Here is a 16,220-nt window from a genome sequence, read left to right on the forward strand (position 1 = left end):
TTATGGAGCAAAAAATACGGTAATTGGCGTACCTCCCGACAACCATTGGTGTCGAAGCAGCCACATCACTGAGAGGTATCTATACCTCAACCTGCTCCCCACTTGGTCTTGGAAAAATCCTCTAACCGTCGGGCAGATTTCACCCACACGTGAGGGTTTTGCAGCCCCGGCCAGAAATCACTCTTCACGCTCAGCATCGCCAGAGTCCGTTTATTCTTCTACTATGTCATCACATAAGCAACCTCCATTTTGACATCACAGAGACACAGGCTCTGATATTGACAATCCTCGATATCCATTGTGGTCCATGGACACACACTCCATTCCATTACATCAACACAGTTCACTTCCTCCGGTAAATCCAAGTCATTGACCCCGACACTGAGCTCGACACCAAGGTCCCTCCCTATCAATCGAGGTCCGTCAAAGCTCAACCACCATCTTTCACTGTCGACAATCCTCGACGTTGAAAGATGTCCATGGACATGCCACCTCCATTTTTTCCGACTCATAACTCATACTACAAAACTCAGCTTCTTGACACCGAAGTCAATCGACAGTTCGTCGACTCCAGATGCGACCTCGATGGCTCTGACCATGGATCTCGGCCGCAGACTCCATCAGTATTACTTACCTCTCCAGAGTTGGACATTGTCAATACCAACCTGCTGTCGCCAGTAGAGGATTTCCAGACCTATGCCCAACTTATGATTTGCATGGCTAAATCCCTTGATCTGCAAATCCACCGACCATCGACAGAACCAGCCGATCATCTGTATGATCCGATGTCTAAAAATACAACCGCTCTGGTACACACATCGATGTTGCCATCTCTCCTTAGTACTGCACAGAGATCTTAGACAAAACCAGCTTCCTCCCATACCATGTCTAAACGGATCGATAATCTCTATAGAATCCATGAACAGAAGCTATTTTCCTCCGAAAACAACCAGCTCCAAATTCTGTATTTGTTGAAGCCTCTCAATCGAGATTGTCGACACCGACAATCTCTCATATCACCAAATAAAGACAGCAGACGAATAGGCTGCATGGGTAGATGGCTTTACTCTTCCGCAGCCTTCACCATGCGAGTCGCTAATTATCAAGGAGCCATGGGAGCTTACCAATGCTTCCTCTGGGAAAACATGTCACCTTTATAGAATCCCTGCCAGAGGATAAAAAGATACTAGCACAAACCTTCCAACAAGAAGGTCTCTTCGTTGCTAAACCAAAGATGCTTTCCGCCCACCACACCATAGACGCTACAGCCAAGTCCATGGCTACTTCAGTAATCCTACGGCATTTTCCTGGCCCAGAACAGCCGACTTAGCTGAAGATGCTCGGGCATGTATCAAAGACCTCCCCTTCGATGGAGCAGGTTTTTTTTATTATGAAACTGATGATATACTAGAGAATGTAGAAAAGAAACATTCAGCAGCCAGATGTTGGGGAGTTTACCCTTTCTACCAGCAACATCCTCAGCAAAATCAATGGAAATGACCCTATAATTCGTAGCAGAGGTTCCAACGAGACCCTCCATGACAAACCTTTTACAATCCATATATCAAAAACCAAAGAGCCAAAACCCGCCAACAGCCTGCCACTAGGGCCTAGGCGGAATGACCAGAAACCCAGACACCATGTTTGACGTTCCTCTGACTGAGATTGCCACCCACCCCACCAACCCTGCCCTCTGGAAACACTTACTGCATCGGAATCCATCACCACAGATTCCTGGGTGCTCTCCATCATAAAAAACGGCTACCGCATCCAGTTTTTCGAACTTCTTCCGACAACACACGTCGTTACTCCTCCGTCACAATCCCTGCAAGAAGAAATAACGAATTTACTTCTCAAAGATGCCATATAATCCGTCTATCAAAACAACAACAGGTTTTTTTTCTCACTATTTCACCATCCCCAAGAAAGACAGGGGTCTTCGCCTTATTCTAGATTTAAGATTATTAAACAACTACATCGTTACTGCAAAATTACCCATGTTTATTGGTTCACCGTCATAGACTTAAGAGATGCTTACTTTCATATTGCAATACATCCTGCACAAAGAAAATTCCTTCGTTTCCAACTTGGGCCACCAGCATACCAATTCAGAAGACTCCCATTTGGCCTTGCAACAGCTCCAAACGTGTTCACCAAGTGCATGGCGCTGGTAGCCGCCTACTTCAGACTTGAAAACATTCTCATCTTTCCATATATTGACGACTGGCTCCTTGTAGTACACTCCCGTCGCAAAGCTCGACAAGACACCCGTTTCACCCTCACCCTTCTTCGCAATCTCAGTCTAACTCAACAAACAAAAATCAACATTAAATCCTACAAGGACTATACATTACATAGGTGCACTCATAGACTCCTCATGAGCTCACGTGTTCCTCCCTGCAGAAAAGAGAAAAAATCTCTTTACCTTACTTTGTGGCTTCAGTCTGCATGCCTTGATACCTGCCTTAATGGCACCATGGCGTCTATGACATCAGTTGTACAGCATGTGCGTCTCGAAATGAGATCTCTCCAATCCTAGTTTCTGGCCCTATTCGATCCACTAACAGACTGTCCTCACACTCTCCTAAGAGTCACTCCAGAATTGACTTCTCAACTTCAGTGGTGGCATTCCCATACCAGCCTTTCTATCGGGCAACTGTTCCAACAACCTTGCACACTACCGACGCCAGTCACACCAGCTGGGGGGTCATTGCAAATCCCTCACAGTCCACATCAAATGGTCTCACAGAGAAAAACTGCTCCACATAAACGAGTTCGAGCCACTAGCTCTCATAAAGGCCTGCAAGGCTTTCAGAAACTGTATTGTAGGAAAAATAGTACAGACCGCCACCAACAACGCCACAGCGATGTACTACATCCTAAAACAAAGCAGCACCCACTCCCCAGGTCTCCTCGACCTAGCGGTCGACCTTTGGGAGTGGTGTCTGCAGCATCACATCTGTTTCACAGCCTTACACATCGCTGGTCAGGACAATGACCTAGCAGACTCGCTCAGCCGTACAGATACCCAAGCTCATGAGTGGGAACTAGATCAACCAATATTCTGCCATCTATGCTGGAAATGGGGCACACCAACTCTCGATCTCTTTGCCTCCCAAGCGAATCGGAAATGCCAGCTGTATTGCTCTCGAGCAGGAATAGGAAAACATTCCCAGGGAGACGTATTTGTTGGCCATTGGCCCAAGACTCTTACCTACCTTTTCTCGCTGTTCCACTCTCCTCCAGAAAGTTGTCATCTGTCTACAACAAAACAAAACCAATTACATTGTTATAGCCCCTTGGTGGCCAAGACAGACTTAGTTCCCAGTTCTCCACAGTCCCTCATCAGACATCCAACATCTCCCCTGCCTGCCGCACCTTCTCACACAGAACAACTCCCAAATCCTACACCCGGACTTACCTATTCTGCCTCTGGCAGCATGGAGGATTCTCCCTCCTTAATGAAGGTTCTTCATCATGCCAAAAGCCATCCATAAGGAAAGCCTACCTGTACAAATGGAAGAAATTTCAATCCTTTACCAAATCTTCCTCATCCTCCTCCATCAATCCAGCACTTTCTACTGTTCTCTGCTTCCTCCTATATCTCAAATCCAAGGGCCTCTCCATCTCATCCTTGAGAGTCTAACTTTCAGCAATAATATCATACCAACCTCCAGATTCTCCAGCAGCAAACATCTTTAAACATCCAACAACAAAATGTTTTCTGAAAGGTCTCTGTCATATCTACCCTAATACTTGACCTCCCTCTCCACAATGGTCACTAACTCTTGTTTTGAAACAGCTTACCAAAGCTCCTTTTGAGCCATTAGTTACAAATGACTTAAGACTCCTCACTTTTAAAACAGCTTTTCTCATAGCCATCACCTCAGCTCGACAAGCTAGTGAATTGGCAGCTTTACGCTATGACTACCCTTATCTACAGCCTTTCTGCATGGCGTACCTCTTCCGGACATCTGCACCTCTGTCATTTGGCCACAGCCGTCCATGTTTATCCGTCATTATAGACTCGGCCTCTGGCAAAAGTCTGATGCAGACTTTGGACATGCTGTTCTAACCCCTGCCTTGGTGCGACACCCTGCCTCCGAGTAAGACAGCTTATTAGTCACCCAGGGTGTGATTCACAGAGGCCACAAAGAAGAGCAACAGGTAACCCACCTGTAATTGTAGTTCTTTGAGTGGTCCTCTGTGATTTACATATCCCACCCATCCTCCCCTCTTCATGCCATTGTTTGCTTACTCTTGAGCACCGGTTGACACAACTGAAAGGGGATGCTTGGCGCCAAGGTACTTATACAGGTAGGGAGGGGCATATTCTGATGTGTTCATTACTACCGCAGAAGCTCTAGAATCTTCCGATGAGGCTTTGCACAGACGTGAATCACCCAGGGTGTGAATCACAGAGGTCCACTCAAAGAACTACAATTACAGGTGGGTCACCTGTCATTTCATTCCTGATAGTATCTAATGTAGAAAGGTATAATGATTACATACATCATCATACTTTCAAAATTTTGAATTATGAAGTTGGATACAGTGTAAACCTTCTGTGAGCGGAAGCGTCTGATGGAGTAGAGGGAACCTGGAAGTGGGGAGGCAGTCTTGCCAGCTTCCCTTTCCCACTCTAGTCTTCAGTGCCCCCATGAAATCTGCTCAAGGGAAACCTTCACAAACAGTGGAGGTGATCGTTCTGAGGACTACAGAGGGACAAGGGAGTCTTTGGGTGGTGTAGAGGAGGAATCCAGTCTCTGGGTTTGTTCTCTTCCACCCCATCAGAAAGAAGGTTGCTGCAACTTCTTTTGGCTTTTAAGAAGGGGAAAACATTATCCTGTTTGTATTTACCAGGTTCTTTCTTGGATAGTACCTCACCACTTTTGGCAGTGGCTGCATGTACAGCACTCGGGGAAATAGGCAGGAACGCCCCTCTGCCTATCCCCAATGAAGGCACTGGATTTACCAAGCTCCATCTTGTTGAAAGCTTACTCGCCCGAATTCCTTCTGGCAAGGAAACAAATAAGGTAATTTTTTGCCAAGCCATTATGCTTTATTTCTTTATGCATGTACATATCTATTTGATATGTGCAAGGCAGATAAAGGGACTTCCTAAAGCGAAAGTAGGGAAACTTATAAAATTGATTGTAAAAAAAAGAGAGTCTTACATCCATTCTTAATTAGATAAAATCAACTGAGTACTGACTAATGGCAGGCTTGACTGCCTGGAACTCTTGCAGGTCTATAGCACACATGCATCTACTGATTTTTATGTACTTAATGCAGTTGGAAATTTGCTCTCATGAACTGTATCATCTAGTTAAGGAAATCTGCTTGAATCAGATCAATGGAAGGGGTTTTATCTAATTACTATCACAGAATAGTGATAGTATAGTTATATTATAGATCCCACTTTCTCTCATATTGTTTACCTCTTATTCCTTATTCCCAAATGAAGTTATCGTCATTCCCTACATGTATTTAACGACTCTTGCTCATAATTTGCAGTTTTCCTCTGTTTTTCTTTGTTGTTTCCCATATAGTACTCTTACAATGTAGATTGCAGGCAATCTTAGATTGTAGAGTCTGACAAGAATCTGTGTTTTGCCTATGTTATTCCATGTAATGCCAGATACAGTGATAGTACTATGTAAATAATTTTGTATAGGACTTTGTTTTTAAAAAGTGCTAGACATGAACTGCTGGATAGCAAGTGGTTTAGGTATCTGACTGTGGAGCCTGAGTTTGAGAGTTAAATTCCCCACTCTTCCTCCTTGCTGGGCTGGACTCGGTGAACCATAAGGGTCCCTTCCAGTTCTGTGGTTCTAAGAAAATGAAGGGCAGCTCAGCCCATAGGCTCACCAACAAGAAGTAGTATAATTTTTTTAAAATTACATTTAAACTTAGAATATTTCACCATGTTCCAGTACTTTATATATAATGTAATACAATGTGACATGCTTTTGTGTTGTGATCTTTTCCTCAGTGAATGAATGTTACATGATTTTAGGTCTAGTGCAGATATAATGTTCTGGATCTCTTACATATCAGTAGGAGATCAGACTGCTTCTTCCATATAGCTCTTGTGTGTGCATGCTTTTCCTTTCCTCAGGTCAACCATAGTATAGAGCTGCATCTGCATGAATATTAGCATGAACTATGTTCGTTTTAAACAGTGGCTAATGTGTGTACTTAGAAGTGCAGGAGCACATTACTGCAGGTGCTGTACAGCATGAATGGGGTTGACCTAAATGTAGATACTTCACTGTACTGTGATTTATTCTAGGGAAAAAATGAAAGATGGGACATTTGCATGTAAGAGTTGAAATGTGTGCATGAGGAAGAGATTGAAAGCATCATGTAGATGTCAAGCTTTAAGTGAAATTGGTTTTTCATCTAGTTCTATAAATATGATTAGCTTCTGAGATTAGAAGATTTTTTTTCACACCTAAAAATGGCAGGCATTTAAAACAAATTCTTTTTTCTTTCTTATAGATGAAAGAGCGAGCTATACAAACCCTAGGTTACTTCCCTGTGGGGGATGGAGACTTTCCCCATCAGAAGCTACTCTTACAAGGCTTAATGGATTCTGTGGAGGTAAAGCTCTGATACTCTTCTTCCAAAATGAAAGATGACTTTGACCCACTTACCAAGAGGCACGATTTAAAAGATTTTATATACTTTGTTTCACTACTTTTAAGATACATTAGAGCAGTATCCTTGCCTTTATGTTTATATCCTGTATGTTACAGATGTTCTTTGTTTTATTTGTTTTTTTTAACAAATTTAAGTTTTACTGTCTGATGCATGTTCAGGACAGTGGCCTCACTATGTAAGTGTGTTTTAGGATAGCAGTCCTTGGTTACAGGGAAAACCAGAACTTTGCTTTCTTTCTGCCAGTTAAATCTTTCCTAGAATACTTTTGCTTTTTATTGTATTGGGTTGCATGCTAACTTGGTTTGTTTTATGATGTGTAGCTTTAAAGCTTGTTGCTTTTTATTTTTTTGTTCCTTGAAGTGCATGTTATATTATTAAAAAAAGTTACATGTAACATCACAGTTATTTGTAATTGTGCAGACTAGTTCACTGGCTGCAGCACAACATTATTCTTGTATTTTTTTTTTTTTTTGTATATTCTATGGTTTATTGTATATTTTATTGTAAGCCGCCCAGAGTGGTCGACCAGACCAGATGGGCAGGATATAAATCAAATCAAATCAAATCAAATCAAATCAAATCAAATCAAATAAATAAATAAATAAATAAATAAATAAATAAATAAATAAATAAAATACGGAGGGATTGTCAAGGGTCAACTTAAATGTGTAATCAGTATTCAGAAAACAATATTGCCATAAGAGGGGTGGAATTCTTCAGTTCAGAGGTTGGAAGACTCATAGACACATAGAATCACAGCATGGTGCATTGCTTTACTTTTCCGATGTAAATGTCCACCACCTGCAGTGCATTCTTTCTTTGGCCCCAACATTAAAAGCCACTAAGACCAACAGGATTTTAAGCAGGTTGAAAACCTTGGTTAGCCTCAGCTCTGATTAGTAATATTGCTGTTTGTGAACTGCAGTTGAAGGACAGCAGGTAGATATAACACCAGCAGCAGGAGAGGGGAAGGGAATAGAGCATGCAATCCCACATGTGATCCTGGTTATTTTGCTATATTTATGATACTATTCCCATTATATTTTTCTTGGTCTACTAAAAAGGATAAAGTTGCATTTATTGCATTGCCCAGTGAACTTTATTTAACCTTTGTTTTAATAAGGCTCAGTAAATTGTTCCTTTTTAATATTAATTTATTCTCTGCCCTAAGGCAGCTTATTGGCACACTGATGTCTTTTTAACTACTCACTTGACCACCATAGGCATGAAAATTGAATGGGCAGGCTGTCGGCATAGAGTGCTCTGTGCCTCCTCTTCTAGCTTGCTGCATTTCTTAACTGGGTACAGAAGAGTTGCAGACAGAATGGATTAAAAAATTAATGATTTTTTAAAAATCAAATTGATTTAAACTATGACTTAAATTTTTAAAAATCATTTTAAAATTTTATTATTTAAATCATAATTTAAATCAACTTGATATGAATTAAATCTACCCTGCCTACAGAGTTGAGGTCCAAAAAGCTAGCTTTTCCAAGCCCTGGTATAGAGGAGGATCTGCCCCTCCTTCCACACATAGCACGTGACTCAGGCAGGTTTTGGACGTGATGCAGATTGCTGTATCCCTGCAGCCTGCTGCATTTCTGGACAAAGAGGCACAGGAGATGAAGTGTCATGGAATTATGAAGTAGAACCTTCCTGAGGAGAAAACTCCCTCCTCCTTTCATAGGTCTTGGCAAGGGCAGGAAGTAGCATATTGGCCTGCTTAGTCCTCTCATGAACCAGTTACTGTGCCAAAGGTAGCCGTGGGCTTTTTAGGTTAGCTGGCTGAGGTTTGATCCAGAGATAAATATCCTTCCTTTTGCAGCAGATATTTTGTTTCCACTTGGTATTTCTCAATTTCCACCAGAGCCAGTAATGAGCTTTCCCAGTTGATTTGTCTTGGGATTGTCTTAGCATGAATTAAGCCTCTTGGTAGTGGGCTGTTGCTTCACAAAGCTGCATGGAAAAGTCTGTGGTTGCAGGATATTTTTCCAAATAACTTTCATTGGGTTGGGGAAAGTCAGCATCCAAACACCAATGATTAAGGTGCAGGGGTGAGGTGACTAAACCTTCAAAATCACTTTTTTTTTCAAAATCACTTTGAAAATCTCAACCAATGAGTGTAATGGAGAATAATACATTTATTTTTATTTTATATAATAACAATAAATAGTATCTTGCTATTTGGCTTATAAGAGTGATATGCTGTGCTTTCTTCATGTTTGTCTCATAGGCTAAGCAAATTGAACTACAGTTTACTGTTGGTGAAGCCATTACCAGTGCTGCTGTAGGAACCAGCTCTGTAGCTGCCCGTGATGCATGGGTGGTGGCTGAAGAAGAATATACTCCTTCTGTAGGTATGTTTGGTTATGAGGAACATCAGAAAGAATAGTTTAAAAAGTTGTATACATATTGCCACATCCGTGTAAACAATTGCATACACGGTGCCTTATAGTGTTTTCCTGAGTGCCAGATCAGTATCTAGTGGGAGAACTAATTGTGGGGGAGATGATAGGAAATAGAAACCATCTAAGCAGTTCCTTCATTTACCTTCATTTGTTTCATGCTCATCTGCTGCAGTTAAGCTGCATTGAAGATGTTTTCTTCTACTGTATTATGTTGTGACCAGTAACTTTAGTTCATGACTGATGAGAGGGAAGCAACTGAATATGATTATAACCAGATGCCCAGTTTGTACTAGGTCCTTATCTTAGGCCTGTATTGTGGGTTTCTTTCAAACGCTCAAGAGGTGAACTTCATGCAACATTGCCTTAAACCGCAAGGAGACAGCCTGTGGGCAATATGCTGCCCTGGAGCCTCAAATTCATGCCCAGCACCATCACTCCCCATCATCCCTGCAAAAATCTAAAATAATTGCTTTTGGGGAAATTAGGTCAAAACGTACACCTGTAGCCTTGGGGGCGGGCACATGAAACAGTTTGAGCATATTTGAGGATCTCCAAGGATCCATGTGGTCCCTTATCCCTCCAGAATTTTTAAAAATTGAGAAATTGTACTAGAGGGCACAAGAGGTTTTCAGTTAAAAAAACTTTTTGTAAGAAAATGTTTTGGAGGCAGGAATCGGAGCAGATCTGTGTGTGTGCGTGCACACTCACTCACTCTCACACACAGCCCCTGAACCTCTTGAGATATCCTGCTTCATCATAAACTTAAATTTAGTTTTGAACTTGTAAGAAGTGAATCTATTTTTTTTTCTTTTCAAAGTAATCTTTCAGCCAAATAGTAAGCTTAAGATGCAAAACTAGGCACAATCTGATTCTGCTACTCCTGTGTTTGAGAGACAAGATGCAGAAGTATCCGTGTGTGTACATAAAATTGCAGTCCCCATTCCATGTGTGGCTAATCATTTATTTCAAATATTTATATACCAATTCAAGATAACAGCAACCTTTCAGAGTAGATTAAAAAAAATTAAAGCAAAGTTAAGAAACTCCTATAATAAAAGGGCTGCCAACAAAATAAATTTTTATAGAACCATTGGAGTTGTACATACATGAAACCCTGCTGCTGATAACATACATTAGAGCTTGTACCATGTACCATATTCAGCCATCACCTGAACAAGGGATGCAAGCCTTAGAATGGCCATCTCCTTGTTTTCTTCATGTTCCCTCACAAGTTTCCTCATGACTACTAAACATTGAATACTGTGGAGAAAACCCTCTCGCTTTCACTGTCAGGCTTGTGGGCATGTCACAATATCCAAGAGAGGCAATATTGAATTGCTTTAGGAAATTGAATTGGTTTGGGAATTTGTATTCGTGAAGGCTTTCACAGCCGGGATCTAATAGTTGTTGTGGGTTTTTTGGGCTCTTTGGCCATGTTCTGAAGGTTGTTGTCTCTGTGGCCGGCATCTTCAGAGGACAACACAGACTGGGGAAACGTTAGGAAAAACAACCTTCAGAACATGGCCCAAGAGACCGAAAAACCCACAACAACCATGCTTTAGGAATTGCTTTAGGAAATTGGACAGGATCACTTAAAAGTGTGGTGGTGGGGATTGAAATGTCAAGCATTATCTCATCACAGTCCTAATTTTGATCTCAACACGATGCCTGAAAAGCACTGTAGTGTTTCATAGTTGCAAACTTGTCTGAAGACACTGGAACTTGGAGAAATTCCTATAAGGACTAGAATGCTGAATATTTAACTGGAAGGCAATTAGTGTTTTTAAAATTCCTTTTTGTAAGAGTCTCACATGCTTTTCTCTGTTCATTTAATTGCAATAGATGTGAAAGTTAATGATGTGGTTCCCTGGGTTTTGGATGTTATTTTGAATAAACACATTGTGAGCCCCAATCCTCACATAAGGCAAGCATCCTGTATCTGGCTTTTGTCTCTGGTGAAGAAGTTAAGCAGTCATAAAGAAATTAAGGTAAGATCTAAGCATTTTCCCCCTCTTTTTTTGTTCTGTTCCTCTTCTGTGCCCCAACCATGCAGTCTTTATGCTGTCTCCTTGTCTTTTGCATTTGTCTCGGAATTCTGTTTTTTTTATTTGTTCTTGAAGTGCATTGTCTACCTGGGCAGAAGAAAGTAAAATGTAGAAGAGTGTTTTAGCTTTATAACTCTTCGTTCAAGCAGCGGTAGGCAGTGTAGTGCCCATAGACACTTCTCTGCACCCATTAAGTGCTCATATGATAATTTTTAAAATAAAATTGTTTGTTTCTTTAAAAAAAAGATAGTTAAAGTTTGATTTAAAAACCATTGTGTGGCCAGGAGTCTTTCAAAGTGAAGTGCTGGCATCCAGATATCTGTCTTATTTATTTCCTATATGTTTCTGTGACCCAGTTCTATCCAGCAACATTCATAGGATGTAAGATGTCAGCATGTCATTGTTCTGATCTTGGCTACTAGCCAAAAGAGAAATGTGGATGAGAAAAAATGGAAGTAGGGAAGCAGTTTTGGGGGAGATGTCAAGGAGGATGGAGGGAGGGAGGGAGAGAACTGTGGGGTCAAAGGAGTGGGTTTCTGTCTTATACTGTCATTAATCTAAAACTGTAAGTTAATAGTCCTGTTTTCTCCTTCCTGTTTAGTCTCATCTTAAAGAAATTCAAACTGCATTTGTATCTATTCTGTCTGAAAGTGATGGTAAGTAGAATTGTTGTTACACAATTTTGCCTCTTGGTTAAAAATCACACAATCATAGAATGATGATGTTGGTAAAGATTTATAAGGCTATAGGAGCTGAATGAACCTCCTCCTGCTCAATGTAGGAATCCAGGTCAAAAGTATATCTGACAGATGTCTATCTAACTTGCTCTTAAATGCCTCCATCGTTGGAGTGCTCACCATATACATTTCCTTATCTGAAACTGAAGCCATTATTAGGCACTGTAATTGAGAGAAAGAGCTGGCTTTGAATGCAGTTATTGGCCTTATTACTTAAAGTAGGGGTATGCAACATACAGCTTGTGAGCATGTGTGGTCACCCAGGGGTCCAGATGCAGCCCCCATGTTCTCTCCCCCTTGAAAAGTTCTCTTTTCTCCTCTAGGAGAGGTGAAGGATTATTTTGCCATATTTGGGGGCTTCCCAACGGCCCTCAACCATCCACAGCACCATTTTTCAAAATTAAAATATCTCTTTTTTTCAGTATTAAAAAGGGCATTTTTGTAAGAAACTTTGGAGCAGAAGTTGTGGCTTGCAGTCCCTGGATCTCTGGAGGTTGCCTGCCATCAACCTAAATGTTGTTATTTCTAAAATTGCTTTTTTGGTAATTTAAGGGTATATTCAACCAGTGGAATGTTTAGTGGTCTTAATATACCACTAATGCCCTTCAGGTCTGTTTGATGAAGAATTATTTGTAATTTAATAACTTGAATGTCTTTTCACTAAGAACAGTTGGTCCAGCGGAATATACCTCCTGATTAGAGATGAGGCTATTCTTATATGAATACAAATGCCTCCCCACAGGTGGACACAACAAGGGACTGGCCCCCTGGGGCCAGACCGTCCATTCACCGTCCGCTGCTGCCATGGGCTCTGCGCTCCCTGTCATTCTGGAGCACCCGGTCCGCTGGCCACACTTCATCCTGGCAGAGAGGCTCGTCCTCCCAACTCCTGCCAGGAGTGGCTAATTGACCATGACCTCTGGAGCAATAGGAAGGAAGCGTGGAGCTGGCGGCGGCAGCAGACGATGAGTGGACAGTCCGGCCCCAGGGGTGTTGGACCCTCGTTATGTCCACCTGTGGGGGGGTATTCGTATACGAATACGCCCATCTCTACTCCTGATCTATTTTGTACTTGCTGCAAATTATGTACTTCAAGGAGATGAGTTGTAAAGATTTGATAGTCTATATGGCTGAGTCACAGTTTTCATGTAAGCTGTTTGTAACTAGTTGTTTGTACCTTAAGATCATTAGAGCAGGCTATGTGTATTCTTTCCTTTCACAAGGCATAACTTTGAATGACAACATCTTAAGCATTTTCTCTGGTTGTATTCTACTCACTATTTCAGAAATGAATGCTTAGCCAGATATACTATATAATATTATGAGAAGGGTTACAACATTGTTTCTACCTCTTCCCTTGTTTTTAAACATTGTCTACTTTTTAATGTGTTAAACATAATTTTATTGTATAATTTTAATTATTTATAATTTAATTTTATTGTGTAAAATTATTGTAGCCCTGATAGGTTTTCTATTAGCAAGTTGCAGAATCTGTCAATATTGAGAGTTGTTAGTGTGATCCTCTCTTGTGAACTTCTTTTTCTTGTAGAACTCAGTCAAGATGTTGCTTCAAAGGGACTTGGTTTAGTGTATGAACTTGGGAATGAACAAGATCAACAAGAACTGGTTACAACTCTTGTTGGAACTCTTATGACTGGGAAAAGGTATTTTGTCTAGTCCTTATTTATAAGGATATAAGAATGAAGAAAAGAAGGGCAGTTTGTAAAGAGTTTAATGTATAGTCCTTTGAAAATAAATGTTTCAAATGCAGATAAATTAGTGTGATGTTTTGGAAGAGAAGCTTGAAAAGCCCACTTCTGTGGTATCATAGGATTGTTGCTAAAAGGAAAAACAATGTAAGACCATACAGTGTGAGATATTTCACATAAATTTCCTAGATCTGTTTCCTGTTCATTGACTCACTGGCTTATGCTTGTGACAAGCTATATAATTTAGGTTATGTTCTTCTCAAAGGTATCTTGCAGTCTACTCCTAAGTATGTTTGGGTAAGAAAAATTCAAGGCAGGAGTGTGCAACATGGTGTCTTCCTGATATTTTGTACTGTAGTTTACTTAAGCCCCAACCAACATGGCCAGTGGACAGATATTACAGGACTAGTCAGCCAAAATATCTGGAGGTTGTCTTTCCTGATCTAGGTGATAGAACTGAATGGATGAAGTGGTCCTTTCAGCCGTGTAGTGGTAGGATTATCTGAATGAGTCTATTTCTTCTATACAAATTAAAATATCTTCTAAAATAGTTAAGATACTGTTGATTAACATTTGAAGGAAGGCTAGATCATTTCTCTGATTCATCTCTGAAACAACTGACCAATGGAATTTTAGCACTTGCTAAAGTATTTTGTACATACCACAACTTTTAGATGAAAAGACAGGATCTACACTCGCAAAACCTGTTTGTGAAGCAGTTTCTCCATCCAGATGGAGATAATGTAAAGAAGTGTTTCTAACTTGATAAGTACCCATAGTTATAGGCTCATTAAACATGGTCTTTTCAGGGCTCATTTGGATGGAGTCTTTGTATACATTTGCTTTTGCAGGATGTGAATAGATATATCATTTTGTATGGGCAGAGCTGATAATGTCTATTTCCTGACAATCATGTGTTTAGTCACTCTCTGTCCCATTCTGCTTATAAAGACATACTTTCTTTCCCAGAGTCAAGCATGAAGTAACTGGAGAGACAGTGATGTTCCAAGGGTCAGGTCTTGGCAAGACTCCAGATGGGTATGTCACAGTGCTAAGTAGTACAGTATTTACATTAGATACATCCTTCCTGAAGTTTTACTTTTTGCTACATCAGAAGTGAAGAATTTACAATAGGTCTCCTTGGTAAGGCCCCTCCCAAAACCTGCTGCAAGGTTACTCACAGTAAATTTGTATTAACTGCCGTTTGTTAAATTCTAAAATCCTTTGTGATAAATATTACGTCTAATACCTGCCAGGTTTAACACTGGTTAAATTTTTAGTTGCAACAGCATGTTTTATTGTTTAGGGATTGGTTTTGGCCATCCTGCCTGTCATCTTTGTTAGAGGCAACCCTAAACAAATACACCACCTAGGAACACATAGGTTTTGATCCATAAGCTCAAAAATGAATGAATGAATGAATGAATGAATGAATGAATGAATGAATGAATGAATAAATAAATAAATAAATAAATAAATAAATAAAAAGCCATAAAAAAGATGCAAGCAAGCATATTCCCCTCAATGCTTTGTCAATGTCCCTGATTTAAAACTTATTCGTCCCCACCCCCCTTTTTACAGGCCTTTGAATTTATTTTATTTTATTATCCATTTGATCAATGGTCACTGTGAGCAGTTCATTCTGAGACTTTTCTCTTTACCCACTGTTTTCTCCCCCACTAATGTATGCAACTGTTAAGGCAACAGTGAAGACAGGGCTGCATGTAGAAGAGAGTGAGCAAGAGAGAAAATGTGTGTTCTTGGTGGGCCAAATCTCAAAGCCTGTTTGAGATTTGGCCCACCAAGGTCATGACTCCTAGAGGGTTAGCCAGGGAGAAATGTGGGCTGAAAGAAGATTCCTTTATTTGAAACTGTGCCAGTCTGGGAGCATTTAGCTTACTTGCATGATTTTTACATGGACTTTCCATTGGGGTTTTCAAAAAGACAGTTGCTAATTGCAACAACTTTTATTAAAATCTGTCTTAGAAGTATTATTCTGGCAGCATTCACAATTACTGTTTATCTGATGATGATTTCTGCAAGTGGTTTTACTTAAAAGTTGCATTAATTGTTTGTTTCTATTTTCCCAAGCCAGGGTCTTTCTACTTATCAGGAGCTTTGCTCACTTGCTAGTGACCTCAACCAACCAGATTTGGTGTACAAGTTCATGAATCTAGCCAACCATCATGCAATGTGGAATTCTCGAAAGGTAATACATTTCTGGCTGTTGGTGTGAATGACATGGTAAAAAACAAAAACAAATGTGAGCATATAAATTCATATTGAAGAAATTTGGGTTTCTGTTTTGGATTGATTTGAACAGAGCTTGTAATGTTATTTTTTAAAATTGTGGCACTGTTACTTATTCAAAATAACACATTACATGTTTCTTCTAAAATTGTCTAAAAATACAAAAATGGCCAAATCTTCACAAAGTGCCCTCTCAAAAAAGTGTTTTAGAAAGGGCTGGACAGATTCATGGAAGCAGGGGACCAGTTTCACATCCCCCAATCCACTATGGCCTACATCACTGTATACATTATTGCAGGAGACTTCAATCATGTAGATCTACGTGCAGTCCTCCCCAAATTCCATCAACATGTAAGGTGTGCTACTAGGGGGCTGAACACCTTAGATAAGGTCTACACGAATATT

At 40.4% G+C, this 16,220-nt stretch overlaps 1 protein-coding gene across 4 annotated transcripts in view; it reads left to right on the top strand.

The window, feature by feature from the left end:
* Positions 1 to 16,220, top strand: part of ECPAS (Ecm29 proteasome adaptor and scaffold) — a 97,602-nt gene that overhangs the window by 53,767 nt on the left and 27,615 nt on the right. For all 4 annotated transcript variants that reach the window (XR_013541411.1, XM_020791091.3, XM_078384876.1 and 1 more), the window contains 8 exons: positions 4,864 to 5,036; positions 6,505 to 6,606; positions 8,900 to 9,023; positions 10,917 to 11,062; positions 11,721 to 11,775; positions 13,406 to 13,520; positions 14,535 to 14,603; positions 15,657 to 15,774. Coding sequence is in view for 3 of the 4 variants with exons in the window: in XM_020791091.3 (XP_020646750.3) it covers positions 4,864 to 5,036; positions 6,505 to 6,606; positions 8,900 to 9,023; positions 10,917 to 11,062; positions 11,721 to 11,775; positions 13,406 to 13,520; positions 14,535 to 14,603; positions 15,657 to 15,774 (902 nt within the window). In the remaining variant the exon portion in view is untranslated. The remainder of the gene's footprint in view (positions 1 to 4,863; positions 5,037 to 6,504; positions 6,607 to 8,899; positions 9,024 to 10,916; positions 11,063 to 11,720; positions 11,776 to 13,405; positions 13,521 to 14,534; positions 14,604 to 15,656; positions 15,775 to 16,220) is intronic.

The sequence above is a fragment of the Pogona vitticeps genome, chromosome 2, assembly GCF_051106095.1.
Source record: "Pogona vitticeps strain Pit_001003342236 chromosome 2, PviZW2.1, whole genome shotgun sequence".
NCBI lineage: Eukaryota > Metazoa > Chordata > Lepidosauria > Squamata > Agamidae > Pogona > Pogona vitticeps.